At 41.7% G+C, this 24,024-nt stretch overlaps 1 protein-coding gene across 1 annotated transcript in view; it reads right to left on the bottom strand.

The window, feature by feature from the left end:
- The window catches only part of vps37d (VPS37D subunit of ESCRT-I), a 38,158-nt gene that overhangs the window by 4,553 nt on the left and 9,581 nt on the right, over positions 1-24,024 (bottom strand). Inside the window, exon 3 of the mRNA XM_061056374.1 lies at positions 6,664-6,746. Within this exon, the coding sequence (XP_060912357.1) occupies positions 6,664-6,746 (83 nt within the window). The remainder of the gene's footprint in view (positions 1-6,663; positions 6,747-24,024) is intronic.

Raw genomic sequence — 24,024 nt, 5'->3', positions numbered from 1 at the left:
GCAGAACATACGTGGTGGTTGGTCGTCGGCTGTAGTCTTTGCGGTGTGTTCAAGTGCAACTTTTAGGCCAAGACGTGAGGCGACGTGACAGACGTCTTTGCCGTCTGCTTGGTGTGTCAGGGCCTTAACAGCTCATCAATCATCACTAGTCGTTTCCCTGCAAACTTTGTACTGACTGTAACTTGATATTTGACACAAAATAAAATGGAAAAAAATCAACTGTCTTGGTTTGGATCAAGAAAATAAATGTAGCAGGATTTCTGCAGGAAAATCCTCCATTATAAAACCATAAAAAGGGTTGAAAGGTTTCTAGAAAGTGTGTGAAGGACAAAGACCACCACAGGAGAATACATCACTTTGGCAGCCAGCGCACTCCTTAACAACATCAGTCCAGACCACTTGGCTGCAGTCCGACAGCTTTAACATATAATGAGCAAGATCCTTTGAGGAGCTGGAGCTGTGAAGTCAAGTCTAAACCCCAAACAAGTCTGCTGTGTGGGCTCTCAGTTTAGCACCAAACACACTCAGTTTAAAGAGAGAGGAGTCATTAAAAACCTCAGCGAACCCGCCTGTGAGCGATCTATACGAGCACTCGGGACAACAATACGTTTGAGATTTGTTTCCTGTGACATCATCAGACGTCTATTTTCATGTCGGTACCTGATGAGGAATCTCCCTAATAAAGGAAGAGGGTTTAAATGTGTGTGACAAAAGGAAGAAGCTGTTGGCTGGAGTCTTCAAAGGAGGAGGTTTTTTTTTTTTTTCCTCAAACACAAAAGGAAAGATACGCTTTACCACATTTTCATGGTCACGATGCCACTGCTGTGAACACATGTGATCTCTGAACAAAGATGTTTTGGAAACTGCTCTGTTGAATGTAGAACTGTAAGAAAAAACACATAGCTGGTTGCTAATTGAAGCAGTGGCCCTCTGAGGGGTTTCGTCTCAAACCGGGGCGATCAGAGGAGAGAAAATGTTTGTAAGATTTTAGCTTGACTAGAAGAGTTCTGAGGCATCGACCCACACACAGAGAGAGTGCAAATTTAAGGTTTATTTCATCAGTAAATCAAAACTATGTGGCAGCATGAATTAGCTCATATGTCAATCTTCAATATGCAGTTATTAAAACTGAGGTTATTTTAATCTTGTGAAAAAAGTGTTGATGAATTCGACTCAGTAACAAACGTCCTGAGGTGTTTGCTCAGTGTTGGCTCGGTGAGGCTGCTCGGCATGTGTGTGGCGTTGCTTAATCAATCAGTGGACAGACACTTTAATGACTGAGTCACACTGGTATTGATCGGAGCGGAGCTGGTGTCAACAGGGGGGGAGGAGGGTGCTGTGAGGATCAATGTGAGCCCGGAGCAGCAGTGTGGGTTTGAGGTGTGAACAATACATCATGATTAAATCCAAGACGACTTTCAGAGTTTCAAAAGAAAAGTCACTCATATGATATCTATGGATTAAGGTTTTCCAAATGTTCGATACACTGATACTTTTTGTAAACATGTGTTTTAAAACCATACAATCTGGATCTTTACGGGTTTATAATTAACCATTATATTATGGGTATCATAAATAGTAAATGGATTTGAGTTTGTATATTTATTTTCTAGTCTTCTGACTACTCAGAGCAGTTTTACACCTACACATTAAGAGGCTGATTTGTAAAGAGTCCATCTAATCCCATTCATACACCACTGATGAAGCAGTGGGAGCAATTTAGGGTTAAGTGTCTTACCCAAGGACACATCAGACATGTAGCTGCAGAAGCTGGGGATCGAACCCTCGACCTTCCAGTTGAGAGAGGACTGACTCTACCGACTGAGCCACAGCCGCCCCAAAGTCCTTTGTAAAGTCCTGAAGCTTTTAAAAAAAAACATTTACATTTTCACCCCAAAGAGAGAGAGAGAGAGAGAGAGAGAGAGCTGTCTACATTGAACTCATACATTGGTAATGTTTCGATGTTGTCCATGTTTTTGTGCATTTTAAACAGTGTGGAGGAGTTTGCTTGCAACTTTTGTTGAATAAAACCAAGAAATGACTAAGTGTTTGGTGTCTAGGAATTCTGTTTTTGTTGCCATGGAATCAAAACTGGTATATATGTGGTTTGATTTGTACTAGTAGCGGATCAAAGTTTAAAAATTCTGGTATTGTGACAACTTGGATTAAATGATTAGACTTTGTATTGATAGAAGTTTTTTCTGTGACTAATTTGAAGAATCTTATGGTCAAACTCTCCCCCGACTGTTTTAATCTAACACAGATCTCCCAACAGTCTATTTTTAACACACAGTGGATATCAGGAAGAAGCCAAGCCACAGATACAGCAGCGTTTATGTGCTTGATGATTAGAGTCCATATCTCATCCATTTGGCAGCGGAGATTCAAAGGCAGTCCGGTTAGAAGTATTTGAAGTGGTGATTTGAAATTGATTGTGAATATTTCTAATATTTATCATAATAAAATAGTTCTTCTGAAAACCTCAGAAATGCTCCTTTAGGTTTTAAAGGCTTGTTGAGGTTTGATTGACAGCTGAGCCTGCGGGGTCATGTGACAGGATGCAAACGACTGCTGTGATGGATGGTCAAGCGATTATCATCAAACCTGACAAACACTGGCACCAGCCGATGTGTTTTTGAGCTGTAATAGATTCTAAGCCTCGGGCAGAATTTGACGTATCATGGCCAAATTTAGGCATTTATTCTGTAATAGATATTAAATGCCTCTGAAGTCTCACCAGTTTAGGTTAGATATGCTGGGATAACACTTGGTAGTAAAGTGTCTTGCACCACATGCTCCAACAATCATAACAATAACATTATGCATCATATAAGAACAGCTGCCACCCAACTCTCTTTAAGCTGGTTTACTTTGTCAGTGATACATTCAGCCATGCTCCTTCCACAACAGATTCAGAAGAAATGATGCATACACCATTAACTGTAGCGTTAGTCCCAGTGATGTCAACCAATGGTTTCTGAAGAGGACTTTTTGAAGCCAATTGATGGTGGTTGCCATATTAGAAATTCTGTCTCAAACTTATTTTGGGTCAACTTGAGCTGAGGCGGGCCTTAAGCCTCCTGACAAACAGCTACAACACACCTGCCTATCGGTCAGATCAGCAACGCCCCCTTTTCAGAAATAACTCTTACGTCTTTGTAAAATCAAAATGGATACGTTTTTTTTTTAAAAAGCCACCCTATGTATGTGTGTGCTGACAAAGACATGAGCTAATCAGATCAAACTCGTTTGAAACAGGCTGTAAACATGTTTATTTCTGCTGTAAAAACATGTATTTGAGAATGACTGTGTATGTGACCTTTGTGTCTTCTGCAGCCAGCCTCAAGTGGACACTTGAGGAACTGCAGTTTTGCAGATTAAGCCCACACTTCTGCATGGGCTTAATTTTTCAACACTGAGGTTTGAGCTTGGCGTGCACACAGTGGAGGAAATTTGGAAACTAAGAGTGGGCTCTCTCTTAGTGCACTTTGGTTTATTTTAATTGTTTAGAAGAAGAACGAGATAATTTTGCAAAAGTAAAAACTGTTACATGTATTATTACAGTTCAAGATGTTTTCAAACTTTTAGCACCTGTGTATCTCTCTGCTCAGGATACGGACATCACCCCCGTGACTGCTCTATAATTTGTTTGCAGATTTGATTGTATAATTTTTGGAATGAATAACCAAACTTCACTGCACCGCATTCAAAAGAAATACCAGAAATGCTCAGAGACATTAAGGACAATATTTCAAGTAGGATTGAATGTTAATTGTATAACTTTTAAGTGCTTATGATTATGTGCACAAGACTCTGACAAGACAAAGCTTGTCCGGCATGATTATAAATAAGACATCATCCAGAGAGTTGTGTGTGTGTGTGTGTGTGTGTGTGTGTGTGTGTGTGTGTGTGTGTGTGTGTGTCATTTCTGGCTTAAAGTCCGTCTATGTTTATGCGATGTGTCTTTCTGTTTTACTGCTTCATGTAAATTATTTTCTATCTACTCAGAGGAACAATGGCATCTAAAAATATAACGGGTCAGTATCTTGAAAGCGGATCTGTCTGGTTGAACATTCTGTTTGATACGAGTGGGACAATGATATCCTGTTATCAAACACTGACTGTGAAAGATCCACTGATAATCCACCACGAGCTGACTGAGCACGCAGAGACAAGACAGTATTTAGAAACGTCGTTATCTTGGACTGAAGATCTCTACGGCACACACAGAATAAAGTCCACTGATCCCTGTTCATCATTATTTAGACAGGATAATGAAAAATGGTTTTTTAACAGCAGCTGTGTGTGCCGTCTCAGCCGTGTGCATACACTCGTCTTGTCAGTACATGCATGTGTATAGTATGAGTCTGGATAGCTTTGTAAAGAGAGTGAGCAGATAGATGAGCCCGAGCGATTAATCAGCCAGCAGGTACGCAACGATATTACTCGATTTATTCACCAGTCAAACAGAATTTCATTTGAGTTTCATTGTTTTACTCTAGCAGTTCTCTTTCACCAGCAGAGGGCGCTATATGGATTACAACAAGCAGCATCACTCTCCATAGAGTGATGCACGTACATGAGCAGTTATTTTCCAGTCGAGTGACCATCTTCTCTTCATTATAAATCTTTTCCACAAGTCTTTGATAACTGCATTTAATGGATCAATGCAATAAATGTGTATATTTATATCGATCTCTACTGATTGAACAAACATCTAAGAAAGATATCGGTATCAGCCCTAAAAATCTCAAATCTGTCAGGTCCTAATAGATAGATAGGAGAAAGGGCGAGGGTCGTTGGTTCAATCCCCAGCTCCTCAAGCTACATGGTCCGATGCGTCCTTGGGCAAGACACTTAACCCCATGTTGCTCCCGCTGCTTTGTCAGTGGTGTATGAATGATGGACTCTTTACACAGCAGCCTCTACCACCAGTGTGTGAATGTGTAGGTGTGACCTGCGGTGTGAAAGTGCTTTGAGTAGTCAGAAGAAGAGAAAAGCGCTACACAAGCTGAAGTCCATTAAACATTTACATGGATCGGAAGATAATGTATTCATCCCATATGTATCCCATAGCTCATACAAGTTAAAACATTGAACAAACAGTAAAAAAAGACCATGATAATTGGTAAAAACAGGACTGATTGTGTAATTGGTAGATGCAGAGATAAATTAACAGATTAAATAAAATCTTAAAATGGCCATGATGCCCAGGGTGAGAGAGGGCAAAGGAGAAAGGCAGCCAGTGACGTTCCACCCACAGCTCAGGTGGAGAGTATAGATAAACATCTTTTACACTAAAGAAATGCTGCAGTCCTCTTTCACACACACAAAATGTTCTGATAACTCTGAACGCATCAAGGCCAGCAGAGGATTGATTTCTCGTTTCCATTCTGCGCCTCACCACAAGCGAAAAGCTCAAATCTGTTCACAGTGAGGTTTGTGGATTACACAGAGTCTGCTTTTTTTAACAGTACATTGTTCTTGGCTTCTCAAAAGGTCACTTTTCATGACCATGAGTGCAATAAACAAAACCCAGTGTTACTCCGCTGCATTGTGGTGGAGGCAGACATAACACGCCTCTACAAACAAAACCAGACCTGCACAAGATACCAGAGGAGGTACGTGGAAGAATATGTAAACAAACATGACTTGTTTAGGTCTGCTGTGTCTGGCTGTTTAAGTCAATTCAACTTTTGACATTTCACTCAGTCTTAGAAGTGCATGAATCTGATTTTCATTCAACCTACAGAGAAAATTAAATAATTAAGAACATGGTTAGAAACGTAGATTTATAGTATAAATGTGTCTTTTTTTCTTCTTTATCTTCATATTTTTGGGATTTTATTTGAACACATTCATATTTAATTGTTGTCTGTCTTTATGAGTGCAGCCCTGAAATGTTTTTTTGATCGTGGTTCGATCCTGTAAAGTAACTCTGCTCTGAAAAGTGGAGCATGATTTAAAGTCTGAATATTATTAATATTTAAAATACAACATGTCTAATGCTCATGTCCTCTCCAGTATGAATGTAAAGCTCTCTCTCTGGATGTACTGTTGGAAGAGTGAAGTGTATTTTCACCTTGACTACGTGAAGCATTGATAACAGCGACGGGATCTGGTTTATTTATCTGTGCAGCAGAACAGCAGCCTTTAGTCACCCACATATGCTAATATCTTTCTAAAACTCGCCCACGCTTTCACTCACTCTCTTCCCACAGTTTTCTATGCAAATCAGAAGAAATCCATTTGCAACAACTTCTTCATTTAGCAAACAAACAAACCTGTATTTTAATTTTAGTGCAACAGACTCACTTCATCTTAAGAGTAGCACCTCTACGTCTAAGTGATTGAAATGTGAAAGCAGGATTGGCAGAACATATGTAGAGGGATGTCTGCAGAGCTCGGCGTGCTCGAGGTGGGTTTAGTTGCACTCAGATGTTGGCAGATTACTCTCTGTATGTATATCCCTCATGTCTTTGGAGATCAGATTGCACAGAAGTGGGCGGGCTGTCAGAAAAGACTGCAGCCTGCTTTTCAAGAATCCCCCACGAACGTGCTGCCAAAGTGATGCAAGACAGCGTTTGATTTTCAGCGAGAACGAGACGAACGGGCTCAATTTTTTTGATTTTCCTCCCTTTTTGTTGCTTTTTGTCTTCTCACCTCTGAATGCTCCTCGGCTCTTGCCACCTCTTCCTGCAGCAGATTCTGCACCGTCTGCAGGCTGTGCTTCTGGCCATGAGCTTCTGCAAAGACAAAAGAAACATCACTGATGCAGCCATTGAAAGAAAATCCAGTAACCAAGAAACCACAGAATAGGGATTATTTTCCAAATCACAAAGAGCCTTCAGGGTATGTGCTGACGAGGAGATGGTGGTGATGGGGAGGACAGTTGTTGGCTACAAAAAAGGGGAAACAGAGGCAGTAAATATTCCACTTTGAGCTATTCTGAGAGGCTGCTCTCGGTTTGGTTTTGACCACCAAACTAAGCGTTTCATTTTTGCCATTCACTCATATTAGATTCTCAGATGCCCCATCTAGATTCCAAGCACCCAATAAATCTATAAAACCCCAACCACCAAATAAATACAGAGAACTTTTTCATTATTTCTCCCCGGCTTTCTTTGAATTCGTACCTCATCAATAATGGCGGAGTACTCACTGTTCATGTGTGCACACAGACACCGTGTATTAATTATTTATCTTAATGTCAATACTATGAAAAATGCAGCGAGCTTTAACAAAAGAAGGGAGGCAGCAGCTGCAGAAAGATTCAAACGTGCTCTTATCAGCATTAAATGGAGCTGAGACATGACGGCTGGACAGATATTGTTTTGTCACCGGGACGCATCCGGTCAGCAAACTGTCAGGACTCGACGATGAATACTGAATCTGCTCTATTTGTTTTGAAAGGGTCACACCAGTATCACCACTTGGCCTATTGTTCAGTTATAAAACGTCTTAAAGGAAGTTGTACTTCTATTTCATGACTCGGAGGATTTTCTCCCAAATCTTCTTTATAAAAACTCCTTGTTTGTTATAATTTGAGTCCTGTAAGTGTTGCTTCCATCACGTGTTTAACGATAATATTACATTTTAAAAAGGTAACTTCTGACATTATGTGACAAGTCGATCCAGGCAAGAAACACAAACAGTAGATGAATGTGAAAATCAGTGCTGATACCGAGACTGATGTTTAAAATAATTTAGCCGATGGCTGATTCAGACGTTTTTTCATCACTTCTTTGTGATTCTTTCTGTCTGTTTGTCAGCATGTTGCTGATCTTTCCCAGAGATTGTATAAAGGCTTGGCAGCATTAAATTGATGCAACACGTCAGATACACATCGACCTCTGACATCAGTCCATGCCAAGCTATTTGGCAATAGACAAATCAGCCAATAGGGGTGATATCAGGCGATACAGATGTTCAATTGATCATCGTTCACCCCTAACAAACAGTCAGATGTCTGACAGCTTTCATCCAAATGATTTAAATATAATTTATGAAAGAAAGTCCACTTGAAATGTCAGTAAAGTGTGTCCCTGTAAAGTTCCTGTAACGTCTAAACTGCATATTGGGAAAAAGTCTTATTTACATAATGTGTAAGTCTTGGCACAACTCAAGCAGCTTAATATTTTAGTTTGGAATGAAGTCTCTGAATTGATAATTTAAGACTTTTATGCATTAAATATGAAATAAATTATCTTCTATCCAGGCCAAAGTCAGCGTGAAAGGAGGCTGGTGGATTCAAACTTTGAAATGAATCCAATCCAACAGTTGTTAATTATTTTGGGATATTTCATAAGAGCATGACTTAAGTTAAACGAGAACAGGTTTTTGTTGACACAGAACATTTTAGGAGACCAATGAATGGGGGAGCTTTGGGGGCCTCGGGGTTATGGAGCTGAGCATAAACCAGATTTGTTCATGTTGTTCTTCATCCTTTATCCTCCTCATTTCCTGTCATGTCTCCACTGCTAATAAAACGAGTAATGCAGAAGTTTTCATCTTCCGAGCGAGGAGGCTAGGTGGCTTCAATGAGGCCCAGAGGGAATTAGAGGGACAGAGTTCATTATGCTCAGTTGGCCAGTTGATTTGGGCTGGTTATCCAATCCTAGGTTTCCTCAAAGAGCCCTTCATTGTTGAACTCTGCACAGTCAAATCTAACTCCTGCTTGGTGTAAGAACTCAAATCTCAACATACTGATATGATATACAAATTGTAAGATTTAGTTTGACCTAAGGTTGGTAACATTTAGCAATTCTTTGATACTTTTCAATATCACTTTTAAAGCAGCTTTTAAAAAACAACAACGGATCTTTGGTCCTTTTTTTTAAACTTTTTTAACAGGTTGTAAAACACTGATGTTTCGACAGAGTTTGTGGTGATTAAAAACCAGAAATGATCCAACATTTGGTGCCTCAGACTTCTGCTTTAGTTGTGGTTGTATCTAAACAGGTACTGATAGCATCTGTATTTCAACTGGAATCATGTCAATGATGGTATCCTCGCATCACTAGTGTGACCTTAACCAAAAGAGAATATTCTCTTCTCTGATGTCTTTGAATGGTTAACGTCGTCAATGATTCCTCCCAGAAATAATAAACAAAAACACGCCCCTTTGAAGCGCTAAACTTGGAGATATAAGTTTTAATTGTTGTTCTCTGTTGGCCGTCTTTGAGTATTCAGAAAAATGCTTCATAAGGCTAATGTGTCATCATCAATTTTGGGCTTTTATGCGTTTATTAGAGAGGACAGGATAGAGTAGGGAATCAAGTAGGATAGCCACAGGTCAGGACTTGAACCCGGGCCGCCCGCTTGGAGGACTGTAGTCTCTGTACATGGGGCGAGACCTCACAGCTAGACCATCTGCGGCCCAACTATTTTCATTTTATCTTCATTATCAAGGTAAGCTAAAGAAAGACTGGAAAACATTGCAACAACAAAACAGGTAAAAAAAAATAATTTTGCGTACTACTTTTTCTGCAAATATACCCAAATGTATACAAAACAAACAGATGAAGTCGAAGCCCACATATTTGACAAAACCCCAGAAGACCGTGGCTGACACAGAGAAGGTAACAACCAATGTCATGTCTAAGTGAAGCCTAACTGAGAGGGGCAGAAACAGTCACCGCCTGTCTCATAAATATGTATCAACACAGGGACTCTCACGCACAAAACACCCGGCATGTGTTCACCCCCCGGGGTTGGAAGGGTTGGTCATCATTATGTACAGCCCTGACCGAGCCGACTGCAAAGTGTGTCCTTACGAGAGACGCTGTGACAGCCACGCTCAACCCCTGCGGGTCGGTCTGAGTTCAGCAGAGACCGCGGGGCAAATAAAGGTCACGGTAATGACTCCTAATGGCACTGCGCCCCCCGAGGGAAATCTCCGATCCTCACCAAGAGAGAAAGAGAGGAAAAGGACAAAGTGTGCAGAAAAGATGTTCTCTTTAAATGTTTCACAGTAAAATCATCCACCCAGATTTTTACAGGAATCTTTCTGTGCAGTTAACATTCACCAGACCCCCTTTTTTTTTTGACAGTAATTGGTATGACGCCATTCCCTTCCGCATTATTAATTCATCACTATATATCAGATTGAAGTGTTTTGGCTATAGTCCTCTCCGCTGTAGTAAAAAAGCTTGCATGCATTCAGGGATGGCCTTGTTTATGACCCCTCGGTGCAGATGTTGAGGGGATGGGGGTGTAATGAGAGGTGACAGCCTGGCAAACAAACACTCCTGTGGCAGCTGTGTGTGACCTACATTTGGGGAGGTGGGGAGGCGGGGGGTGAGGGAGTGGACCTGCAGGGCCAGTGCAGCGTAGTGAGAGCCAGTGGTGTCTGTGATGAAGTAACACGCTTTGTCTGGGAGCGGGCATGAGCTGATGAGCACGATAGTTACGCTCCTGCTACTGTAGGGAGGAAACAATGCTGGTAACACTGTGTGTGTGTGTGTGTGTGTGTGTGTGTGTGTGTGTGTGTGTGTGTGTGTGTGTGTGTCTGCATAAGATTGTCAGCATAGTGCTTCATTCAAGATAATAATGGGAATCAGACAAACAGGAATCAACTTTGAGTTCCTGTGTTTATGATTGACGGGCCTTCAGATCATCTCCCAGCAGCTGTGCATTCATTATCTATCACATTAGAAGTGAAGGGAGGGCTAGATGTACCATGAGTAGATTTTAATCTGATATGAAACAGTCTCTAAGTTATTCTGACGCCTCTCTATGACAAAAGAAACCGACACCATCATAAAGAAAGTTGACAATTTCTACGGAGTTATTTTTAATTCCTGTCACCGCTGCGTCTGCTGGATTCACACATGAGGATTTAAAGACGGTGTTGTATTTTATTTAGTTTTATTTTTAACTGTCACAGTCGGAGGTACGCTCGACGGTTAAAAGGAAGCAGGAGAAGAGTTTTCTTTAGAGACGTATAAATGTACAGAACAGAATCAGCCAAGAGATAATAAGCAACACACTGTATAAAAGAAAATGCCAAATATGACAGAAAGTGTGAATTATTTTACAGTTTCTTTGGAAATAGTTGAAACATTTGGTTTTTACGTCTTTGTATGGACTGATTTAAATTAGATGTCGTCTCTGAGATCACAACCAGAATCGTTTTTTATTGCCAAGTACATTTAGAAAGAAGGACTTTCACTTGGGAGATAAGTCTTGATCAGAGCTAGCAGTCCAAACAGCTGCAGATATACAGAAATAGCTCAACTTAAAATGCCTTAATTGACCAATAAGAATCAAGTATTCAAAACAGTTGTGTAATAAACCCCTCTATATGGGTCCCTTGATGCTTAAATGGTAATTATATGGCAAAAAAAAGAAAGACAAAGTTATGAATTGGAGAAACAACATTACTGACTGCTTTTCTTCCACTGGGGACGATGATATCTGTAGCTAATTTCATGCAGAAGTGAACATATTTTGCCGAGGACCAGAGTGTTTATCAGGGGAAATTTCGGTTTAGTTGGGGGCATGAATTCAAAATGAAAAACTCACGGTGACACCCAAACTATTCTGGATGATTCTCTGGAAGCAGACAGACGAACAGAGGGACGGACAGATGGACTAACTGACCGAGACTCACTTTGGCCCAGGTTGTAAACGGGTCAGCTCATGAAGTCCAAAATACAGAAGAAAACATTTTCCTTTTTTCTCCCCTGGTGGCGTCTATCCAGGCCGATATTTAACTCTTTTGGTGCCCAGGTTTTAAGACACATGTATAACTCTGAAATGTCGACATGTACAATGTTTCCCTGAATGAAGAAACAGTCCCAATGAAATCCAACGTTGGTGAGAGTTGTGGATCGTCTTAAACAAAAATGGATAGACCTTGCTGTTCCAAGTCTCTTACATTAACATTTCAGCCATTTTCTTTACAACAATTATATGGAATTAGTGAAAGTAATAGTGAAAAGAATAATTTAATAAAGCCTCAATATTTAATTAAGTGGAAACTCCAGGTATGTTGGTTTTCAGAAGAAATGCATGTATTTTCAGAATATTATAAACCTTTCAAAGAGAGCAAGAGGAGTTATATTTTTCATCTAAATACTTTAGTGCATTTAAGTTGTTAAAAAGGAATACATTTTTATGTTTCTCATATTCACGTTACACTGACTCACAGACCAGTATGGACAAACATGATTCATTCCTGTTGTTGGCTTGCAGCAATTCCAAGACCATTAAAATCTGCAAAAATAACCGGCTGGACCATCATGCACCACTTCCCCTTTAATCCCCCGACTGTCGAGACGTCCAGTCTGATCAGCGTTAAGAGTCTGCATTAACATCCTCCTCAGTGATCGGAATCTAAACCTACATGGTATCTGTGCAGGACCGGTGCTGTGAGAAACACAGTCGATGTGACAGTCTCTGTTTCCCCGTGTGGGCTGAGAAGCAATCTCTCAGAGAACAGCTGATGTCTACATGTTAATGGACCATGCCGGGTCTACGTGAGACCTGCAGTAAACACTGAGACGCAGAGTCGCAGTAATTCACCAGTCTCACAGTACTTTCACACTCACAAGACTCTTGGGGTGAGCTGCATGTGTGAACACAAGCAGACGAGTTTTTCATTCTGCCATTTATTCAGAGTTTCTCCTTCCAGCGCCCTGCTATTTTTTCACAGAAAGTCAGAGTGAGCTGATGTGAGAACACAGAAGGATATAATGAGGAGAATGAGTGGTACAGGGTGGTGACATTTATTTATCACTGCAAGACCATAGACTCCATCCGCGTAATTAATCTGCTGCATTACATTTTCTTTTTGCCAGTTTGTCCTCCAGAAATCGTTTTCATGCAACAAAATTAAGGTTTAAGGGGGGGGGGCCTCCAAAGATGAGAGTGGTCTGTGGAGATCGCATGAAGGTCTACTGGGTGCACCTGAAGTGTTTCTAAATTTGTAATACCCAAATGGCATAGTGTAGATCATTATTAATGAACCTGCTGCATTGGATTTTCAGTTTGCCAGTTTGTTCTTCTCCACGTTTGGTTACTTTTGGGGTTGTGTAGAAATACACATAGCATTGATATAAAGTCAAATATTCTTATTATAGCGTCATATTGCGGACCGTGTTTCTTGGTCCACCACTTCTGCGTCAGTCTGTATACATCATGTCTTGCCCCGGAAGATCCCGTGCCCCCCTCCCATCTGACAGGGTCTTCTGCTGTGAGGTGCACATCCGGATCAGGAGGATTTCAGAGGAAGTCCTCCTGAAACTCTCAGGAGTGCATATGTGAACACAGCTTTAATGGAGCATAATGGAGCTGTGTTTCTGCTCTGATTAGAAAATACAAGAATAACAAAGTGTCAGCTTACCTACTGAAGGTAAGGATAAGATTCATGTAAAGATAGGACGCTGAGGTACACTTGATTGTTTGGATCAGTTCTGAAAGATTCCATCCAAGACTGATCCCCGCTCACAGATGGGACTGGCTGAGCTACAGAGGTGTGAAGCGGGCATGTTTTAAACTTCAGCTTGAAGCGCTTATTTTCTCACACAACCACATCTGTCACTTACGGGGTCAAAAACAAAGTGTGACACATTCAAGGCCACGCAAGCCTCCCAGGTGAGACTGTCAGAGTGTGCACTGTTATCCACATCGAGACAACTTGACATGTCACAGGGCCGTGGTTTTAATCACGCAGATGCAATGACAAAAATAGCTGTTAGGGGAACATGGGCTGCAAGGATAAACCCAGAAGGTGTTGCTATTTTAGCTCATGTGGGTGAAAGGGAACTTAAGAGTGGAAGGTGTCAGGCATAGACACCTTAAAGACTTTAAATAGACATTTTAAAGCTCTGGGACTGTGGACGCACATGCTCCAAATTTGGTGGCCAGAGAGCCCTCTTTTACTGTGTGAGCTAGATGAAGGAAGACATTAAAATAATAATAATAATAATAATAATAATCTTTTACTGTCACTGTATCATGATACTGCTGTGTAGATAAAGTCTTGCAGTGGGGGGGTGGGGGGGTGATATACTTTGTGGCCACGTATGTCACTGTGTGGGCTTAACCTCACGCTATCAGGTGATGGTTAATGTTGATTCTCATCAAGTCACATCACTGATCTAATCGCACTGAAGCAGCTGAGCAAATCACAGCAGGGTGTGATGACAGAAGATCCATGAATACAGAATCTGATCAAACAGAAACCATGTTGTCCTTTGAAAAGATGCAGCACGACAGGACGTGGATGTTAAGCGCCACAGAGACGAGTGTTGTCAACTTTAAAACATTCTTTTCTTTAGTCTGAAACAACCAAGTCAACAAGAGGGGATAATTAACACATTTATATGCAACCATTGACAGGTTAAAACATGGACGTAGCCTCAGTGATGTCACCCATTGGTTTCTGGAGAGGCTTTATCAATCAATCAAACTTTATTTGTATAGCACTTTTCTTACAACAAATGTATGCCAAAGTGCTTTTACATCAACATAAATCAAACAGCAACAACATGACTCCCTCCCCCACAACCCAAAAACTAAGGTAAAAATAACCAGATAAGAAAAGGTGTTGAGGAAACACTACAATTTATTCTAAATGAGGAAACACAGGAGGTTCAAAATGTAATAAAACTAGATCAAATAAGATTCAGTTAAAAGCTCTACTAAAAAGATAGGTCTTGAATTTGGCGGTTGCCATGTTGGAAATTCTGACTAACTTTTGATCATTCAGATAAGAGGTAGACCTGAGCTGGGTTTTAGGTCTCCTGGCAAACAGCTACAGAAACGGGGAGTAAAAGGCCTAGCGGTTAAGTTGCGCCGTATGAACAGAGGCTGTAGTCACCCGAGCGACTCCAGGTCGGACATGGCGTGTCCTTCCCTCTCTCTCTCCCTGATTTCCTCCTCGATCTAATGTCCTTTCAAAACAAAGGATAAAAGCCCAAATATAAACCTTCAAAAAAGAAACAGCTACAACCTGCCCACCTGTCACTCAACTTAGCCACGCCCCATCATTCAGCAAAAACAATGTGGGCTTCTAATGCATTTATTTAACAGGAAATCAATGCCATGTGTAGTTGGGACAGAATCCCAATATCAATAAAAGAGCGTTAAAGAACATACTGGTGGGGCGCTGGTGGCGCAGTGGTTAGTGCGCGCGCCCCATGTATGGAGGCTGTCGTCTCAAGCGGGCGGCCCGGGTTCACATCCCACCTGTGGCCTCTTTCCCGCATGTCATTCCCCACTCCCTCTCTCCCTGATTTCCGACTCTATCCACTGTCCTATCTCTCCATTAAAGGCCCAAAAAGCCCAAAATAAATCTAAAAAAAAAAAAAAAGAACATACTGGTGAACAGAAAACATAACGTAGCAGTAACGTGTATGGAGATCCCAATGGTCACATGCACACAATCTATGGTCGTGAACTGCCACCGACCACAGGGGATGAACGTCAGCTCTCAATCCCTCTCGCTCATGAAATCGTCATGTCACCAAACAGAGAACAAAACAAGGCTCTGCATAGCTTACGCTGCATTCATGTGCCGCACGGGTGGTCCAAGTTTCCGAGTTGGGAAGTCGTTCTTCAGTGTGTTCACGTGATTTCAGTTCGGAAAAGTCGGGAACAAATAAATAAAAAGCGTTGATGCTACAGAGAAGAAGATCTGTGAAATGTAACTGTTAAAAGTTATATTTGAGGGAAAAGTTGATGTGCAATACCTGAATTAATTAAATGTTAACATTCACAAAACATATTGATGACGATTATGACGTCAAGTCGGGCACCTCGTTCTTTTCCGAGTTGTTGTTCCGACTTGAGCAGGTGTTCATGTGCGTTTTACAACTCGGAAACTCGTTTTTCCGATGTGTCTGACACCACATGAATGCAGCATTAGTTCGACCAAATTAGCAGCTGCAGCTTGTTTATTAATTACCCAGGGACACGGCCTCGACCTAATTAAAGTTACATTACAAATGTTACAAAAGATCTTCTCTGACTTGCTGAACATTTAAAGGTTAGGCCCCCCTCCGGAGCTCAGCGCTCCCTGATCGTGTCTCTTCTGATTTCCTGAATCCATGCCTGTCTCCTTGAAGACTCGCTTTGTTCTGGCTTCTCCTCCTTTGGTAGTGCATGCCACCACACAGCAGCGTGTAGGCATTCCTCTGTTGTGTGCTGGCAGATGGAAGTGACAAGGCAGCACCTTCACACAAAAACAAAGTCAACAATGGAGAGAGGAGGAATTGTCCCCCCCCCCCTCCGGCTGTGGGTGGAACTTAATTGTGCTCTGTCTCTATGGTTACATCATATCGTAACTGATGTGAAACAACAGAATTTGCTCTGCTGTTTCTTTTTAAGAAAGAACAGAGCCTTGATGAGCTCGTGTAATTCAAACTCCTCATGCACAGCTGACAGAGCAAAGCTGTGTGATGGGTGTAGAGGTGTGTTCAACACCCTTGTTCTATTTGCATATGATTTAATGAAGGCAAACACGGCGGACAAGACTGTGTAATGACACTAAGCTGTGATGCAACAGTTAAATTAGAGGCTGCAGATTCATTTTCACATGTTCATCCTGATGCCGTCAGATGGCTGCACATGTTTAATGAGGAGGAAGACGAACTCTCAGTGTATAAAGCAGCTGGGAGAATAACAGATACAGTACGACTCATGAGAAATTACAACTCAGTGCATCTGCATTTCTGCTTTGTCGCACTAAACAATATTTCTTCATGCTGTTTTTAACACATCTACTGGTGAGAGGTTGGAAGTTAATTTCACATTTTATTCTCGACTACATCACTGCAACACAAGCAGCCATGTGGTGTTTTTCTGTACAGTGTGCAAATCATTCACATAAAAAGTGAAGCTTCAAATGCAGCTCATTCTTCAAGGAGACAATTTGAAATGAGAGCGAGGCTTTTGCACGCTTGTGTAAAAAAAACAAAAAAAAACACATGAGGGTCTTTTAAAATGCACATCAGGAAGTGTTTGTGATTTACGGCTCGCGACATCTGAACAGAGATGTCAGAGGTTTGCTTTTTTTTCTTCCAGCTTCCTTTCCTCGCCCCTTTACAGCTCAACAGATTTCCACGTTTCACGCCTCGCATGCCGCTAACATCGTCTCCGGTCAAAGGCCGCAAGATATCAATGCATGTGACTGATGGGGCGCCAGCTGGAAGCAGCACAAATATGGGAGACGCGATGGGTCGGCGATAATGAAACGAATACAATTCTTTCACCACAGAGAGCAGCTAACCCCTCCTGAAATGAATGTCCCTGAGAAATCGAGTGAAGAAATGCAGTTCAACATGCCGGGCAAGCGATCTGCAGCTGATTATACACAAATAGGTCATGGTATTACAGATGGGGCCTTGAAGGGCATGGATGTATCCGAGGCTTGAAAATTAGCCAACCAATCGGGCGGTGAAAAGCAAACCCAGCAGCTCTCCAGCCGAATGTGTTTGTCCTCTTTAACACGAGGCAGCGAGGCGACCTGAGACGATTCCTTTCATATCCAACACGGGTGTGATAACAGCTTCACGGCTCCAACATATTGAGATAACACTTTGCTTTTTTTAAGTTAATTCAGGGATCCCGGCTGAATTATACCACGCTCTACACAGAGGAATAATAATCACAATGTTAGAGAGGAAAAAGCAAATATGCACTCTGATGCACCCCGTCAATCAAAACAGTGCGACCGTCATCATGACATTTTTCTTCTGTTGGAGGAGTTTTTGCAGGGATCTTCTCCTCGGCCGGTCACGGTCAATGCAGCTCATGGGATTAATGTTGGCTTTAGGCGGCTGTGTAATGCTCATCTGACAGCTTTACATTAAATCTATTTACAGACTTTATCCTGTTTTTCTTGCTTTTTTGAACACCCATGTTCCTGTAAAAATTCAGCTTACACTGTCGTTGGTAATGCGAGGGGCTGGGAGAGAGCGTCTCACACTCTCTGCCTAAATCAAATCGTCACTATGCAAGGTGTCCTGACAACCAGCAGGAATGGCTCTATAGTGCAGCGGCTGAGGCTGAATGATTAATTGTTTTTATATTTAATTTGTAGATCTGAAAGAGTCGAGTGTTCCAGTTGCAAGTGCCAGGATTTTAATTACATTTCACGTGATTCATAGAGTCGTCGCAAGCTGGAGCAAGCCAGAGGATTTCACCCCTTTTAATTGTTGCATATGGTCACCAAGCCCGTAGATACACAGACATACGTTTGTTGGTATCCGATCATGTTGGATATCACAACATGGCATCAGTCAAACACCAAAAACCCATTTCATGACTTCAGTGGTCTTTCACTTCTCACAAAAATGAAGGTAATGTTTCTTTAGCTGAAACTCATTTCCACTAATCCTGGGAGGTGGCTAAATACCCGAGGTGTTGGCTTTAGATACGCTGTCTGTGTGCCAGTGTCTTAACTAACGGCGTTGAGCCAAAGAAGACATTGAGCAAACACCATCCTGAAAATGTTGGCTCTTGGTCAAATTACTAAAAGTGTTTTTTCTGTGCATAAAGGTGCTGGGTGATTGCTTTCAATCTAATTCAGACATGTTCTCTAGCAGGTGGACATTTGGTTAATAATATAAATAATATGCACATGTCATAGTTTGTTAAGTAGTTTGCTTCTTGCGCTGAAGTGCAGATCTGTCTGCAGCGTCACTCTCAGATGTTACATGACACCAGTTTATCACGTTAACCTCGAGTAAAGTCAGACTCGCACGAGGTGGACTCTGGAAGTCAACCATTGACTGCCTATTTCAGACTGGAAGTTTCATGTTCAGTTTATTGCAGTTTTGTACTCGCTTAATTATCTTAGTATCATTTTAGACTTTTGTAGACTGATTTTAGCAGTCTTGTATTATCTGTCCCCTGTTTTAATGTGTGTTTTCTAATTATTTCTGTAATGACTCGATGTCATTGTAAATGAGGGTTGCCCCTAAATGATATTTCGAGTATAAATAAAGGTTGAATGAATGAATGAATGAATGAATGTGAAACATATTTGACCTGCTGGTTCTTCAAGATCACGTGCCACACCATGGTGCCAAAAGAATCTCCTCTTGAAATGAACAAAATGGAAAGGGACTTATTTAATAACTGTTTTCTAATTCACTGAGTTTAATTAATTTAATCTTTAAGATGAATCATGTTCCAGCTGTCTCACCACCACTGTGACTGAAACGTTCTCTACCTTGTGTTTTCATACTCTCCATCACTCTCTCAGTCACAGTCTTTTTTTTTCTCTTTGAATGTTGATTTGTGACAGGAAGACGGGGCGGGAATCTGTGGTTTTAAAAAAACATTTTACCACCAGTTATGGGAGAGACCCCGCGCTACAGTCAGCGTCTGATTGCAGTGAGCACCCCCGCGGAAGAGTGACAGCAGTGAAGCGGTTGGAGGTGTCGTCGATTATGAAACGTTGACGCCGTAGGAGTAATCCATGAACTGACAACTGACAAAACACCAGTATCACAGGAAAAGGGTGTAAGATTATAAAAAGTGTGTTAAAGTTGATAATAAGGCAGGCGTTACTACTTCTATCCTTACACTGTTTGAGTCTTTTAATGTTATATGTGTCATTTTCTTCTGCGGTGATTCAGCCATCAGTACAGGTGTCTTCATGTGCAGCTGCTGCAGTGTTATACAGAAATAATAGAAACCAGATAAAGATGTTGGTTCATTCTATGTTGACCACACATTCACACCTGAATATTAATTAGTAGAAAAAAAAATCCCACTCCAAATCAGAGACACTAAATTGGTCAGAAAAATACCAATTAGCCATTTTCCACAAATCCTCCAGCCCTCGCTGTAACAAGAGAGGAAACACAGGCTTCACACGAACAAATACAGCCAATTATTTTTGAAAGGCACAACCCACAGCTGAATGAGCCTCCTCTACAGGGAAACCCAGCCTCAGGTTTTTTCAAGGCAGTAGACCTGATCTTTACTCCTGTGCTGTGCTGTGCTGCGTCTGGAAACTTAAACCAACTGCTTCCAAGCGTGTGAAACACCTTCAGCATCTTCACTCTCTGAATCGCTGAAAAATGTATCAGACACCGAGCTGACTCAGATATTCAAAGAGCGAATGTGACCTGACAGCAAAAGACACCTCATAAATGTCTGAATGTACAAACATGAAGTTTGTGTCAAGACGCTGAGAAACACAAGGAAACATTCAGATGCTTAACAGCCCTAAAATCCACAGGAGACGTGTTGACTTTGAGTCAAAGATCTGAATATGGAAACTCCCAAAAAGAAAAAAAAAAGCAGAAAATGTTACGAGACACCATATGCACTTTGTTCTCCACCTACAGTCAGCTGTGTTCCCACAGGAAGTGAATATAAAAGCCTCGTCTCAGGGTTCACATTCACTCAGATCTGCTACAGCAACAAACAAACCCATAATCCCGTTCTGATGTCCACACCCAAACATCACAAAGGCACGTTTGAAAAGAAGACACAGCAAGTACAGTCCTGCAGAAGGATGTTCAGAGCATGACCTCCTGTTGTCCCAAAGTTAAGGGGCGTGTGAAGAATTGAACGTGTGGTCCATTGAAAAGAGTTTCCATTTGTTATTTTATTTCTTACAAATACGTAATTTCTGCATACTCACGCTGTTTATGTGTGAAACATGGATTGGTGCATGGATTACAGGAGATAAAAAAGAGTAATTACAGCAGACAAAAGGTGCAGTCTAGCAGTTGTCAGTAGACTGAAACAGCCACACAGCTGAAAGCTTTCAAAGGCATCAGATGATCTCCACAGTCCGCCTACAATGGTTCGACTAAACTGATGCCAAGATTCAAACATGAGGCTGCTCACCTAGATAACAACCAGAGGTGTTGTTACAGAGCTCCCAAAGTCCTGCTTTCTTTCTTTTATGATTCAGCTTTGATAAAAGATTTAATATCACACAAAAAAGACTCAACATTTGATACCTTAAACAACAGCAGTGTGATTCTGTAACAGTGCCTTAATCATGTCATTATGTTTCTGTACATTCAGAATTTGGTTTTCAATCTCATGCCATGTGACACCACACACTGGGACACCATTGTTAAGTCATTGCAGATGTAATGTTCAAGTGCAAAGGAGTAATGACAGCCGAACTTCGTCATGGTGCTGTTGCAGAGCCGCAATATTTAATGGGCTAGTGCAGGGGTTCCCAAACTTTTAAACTCACGACCCCCAAAATGAGGGTGCAAGAGACCGGGGACCACCACTGTCCCTGGAGGTGTTTAAGGCATACAACGTAGCGACATCAACACACACTAATAGGCCACTAATATAACAACAAAAAAAGAGTACAACAGCCTAAAATCCAGAAAATCTACCCATTTCAGGCTACTTCCCTCATGTCGTTCCCCATTCTCTATCTCCCAGTTTTCTTACTCTGTCTATCCGTTCCACAACATTTCTTTGAGAAGGTATCTCTTTTGGAACCACTGGGCTAGTGTTGCCAGTCAACTGCTCTCTATTTCACTGGCTGAGACAGCGACTCTCACCAACAGACTCCATCAGTCGTTGTTAACCAGCTGATAAAGCTAACCTGGTAGGAGTGTGTTGTGGCTCACACACAGAGAAGGGGAATACTTGACAGTAGCTGTGCAGGTTATGGACAGGATGCTTCTTGTCTGTTTGACTGAGCCTGTAACCCCAACCCCAATTATGTCGTAGGTATTAACTTCTAAACCGGAGTTATCAGGCTTAAAATGCAAGCGGAGGTCACAATATTCTACCGGATAACTTTAATTTTGAAGGTTTGGAGAAGGGAAAAAAAGACAGTACCATCTAAACGATACAAGTCCGTCTCCTACATCTGCACCTTACACACAGCTTCAACATAAAGGGAAATCCAGAGTTATTCAAGTCCCCCCGTTTCGGTTGCAAAGGTACGACTGGACAATTTCTATCGGGGGGGTTGGACTTGAGTGAATGCTCAATTTAACTTTAGCTGCCTCGACTACTTCTGCTCCAGCAGTGATTCCACTAAAGTGTCCCAGGATGCTTTTCAACACCCACTGGGGAATCCAAACTGCCCTGCTGGTGATATAAATACAGAAACTAGACACTTGTTAAGTTAATATCTCCAACGTGTTGTAGCTGCTGAACATGCTGGTCGACGGAGACTGCTCCCACCTGAGATACTGCTGGACTTTTAAACGTTTTTTATTATAAGCAGCAATAACTACAAAGAATACATTTCTCATTGAAGCATAGTGACACCTGACTGAGTGTGCTGATGTTTTAAATAGCAGCATAGAAGTGATGAAAATATCTCAAGGGGATGTGATGCTGTCAACGTTTTGAACCTTTTCAATGATAAACAACAAAAAAGGGGTCAAGACTTCATAAATACACATTAAATACTTATTTTTATCAGTATTATCTGGGGGATCGGGATGGATTTTACTAGAGAGAGAAATCTTGACAGAGCCTGTAATGCGTCTTGAAGTACGTTTTTCATTAACATGAGGAAACATAGATCTTCTTAACAGTCTTAGTTCTGTTGCTCAGGCAGCCAGCATCACTTGTGAATGTGCTCAGAAATATGCTTTGTTGTAACCTTGACAACAACCCAACAACAGTGGTTTCAGGAGGTGCTGCATCACTACAACAAGGTGAGAAATGAAACCACTGGAGGTCAGCAACAAACACCATTTACAGTATTTGTTGAGTGTCTCTTCCTTTCCTTGTTTACTTCAAGACATCCTCTCCTACAGCCAGACAATGTGAGTCCAGGGGAGTGGTGAAAATCTTGCTCCTTGCTCACAGAGCTCTTTGTTCTCTCCGCTTTCACGCTCAGAGCCAAACTGCTCAATATCTGTCGCGTTCTTAATTTAAAGCGTTACCAAACTTTAACTAAACCACACTAGGGCTGTAATTCCTTGTTAATTGTTTAGCACCAATACACCAAGTCAAATTCCTTGTATATGTAAATGTACTTGGTAATAAACCCCAATTCTGATTCTAATTGGTTCAGACATTGTAATGACAACTTGAAGTAACAGTCAATAAAAAAAACAGTTTGAAGTAGTTTGCCTTGTGACACCTGTGACTAATGGTGTGACCGTGGTCACTAAATATAATCCTGGCAGGTATTAACAGGATGTGGGAATTTGGCAAAACAAGGGAACACTTCATGGATTGTAGAGGCAGGTGGGCTTTGAAGAGAAAAGGGTCACCTTTGTGTGAAGGCATGTTTGAAATGGATTTTCCGCAATCTGAGACATGTGAAAGTGAGCGTCGTTGATTTGCACCGAGCTGCAGAGAGGGACACAGTGAGAAAGTTACAAACCACTCAGGGTCTCCACTCCACCTGGGGGACCACAGCCCACTTTGTCAGCTGTCTTTGGTCAAACAAACAGCGGGACGTATTAAACAATACAGCTGTCTGCCTCGATCTTCTCCACAGTTTGTCTCAGCTGCAATAACTCTGCCGAAGAAAAAACCTCCTCATTCATCTCTTTTCCCCCCTGTTCCTCTGTTGCAGCAAATGAGAGTCAGATGTTTTGCAGAGGAAGGACGGACCCCCACCCATCCTGCTTTGCTGGGGAGGTGGGATCGCATCTGTGTAATGCGCACACATTGAGAGGAAGTTTAACATTCCACCCAACTTCCATCACTGGCCGGCAGCTGAGGCCGCAGCACAAATCTGGCAACCGCTGTTTCGTTAAGGAACCCAAGCTCTGGGTCTGCTCCATTTAAGCCTTCACACAGGAGTTATAAATATGCAGCGGGTTGACATTACCTCTGGAAATTAATGCACTGGATTTATTTTATCACCTGTTCTGGGCATGGCTCTTTTACACTGGGAGGAATTTCTGAAGCCTGCCCTTGAGGGCTTATAATTCAGTGGCTTTGGGCTTAAAAAGACATCCTCTGGTGCTGCCCCCGTCAAAAGCATGACTCGCCTAAACAAAGACAAGGCCCCTTTCACCCCGCAAATTCCTTGACAACTGCTGCAAGCTTCCTGCTGGCATTTGATATGCTCCATTTCGTTCCCATGACCAAACTGCAGTCATGCTG

The sequence above is a fragment of the Labrus mixtus genome, chromosome 14, assembly GCF_963584025.1.
Source record: "Labrus mixtus chromosome 14, fLabMix1.1, whole genome shotgun sequence".
In the NCBI taxonomy this organism is placed as follows: domain Eukaryota; kingdom Metazoa; phylum Chordata; class Actinopteri; order Labriformes; family Labridae; genus Labrus; species Labrus mixtus.
This window is presented reverse-complemented; position numbering and strand designations above follow the sequence as displayed.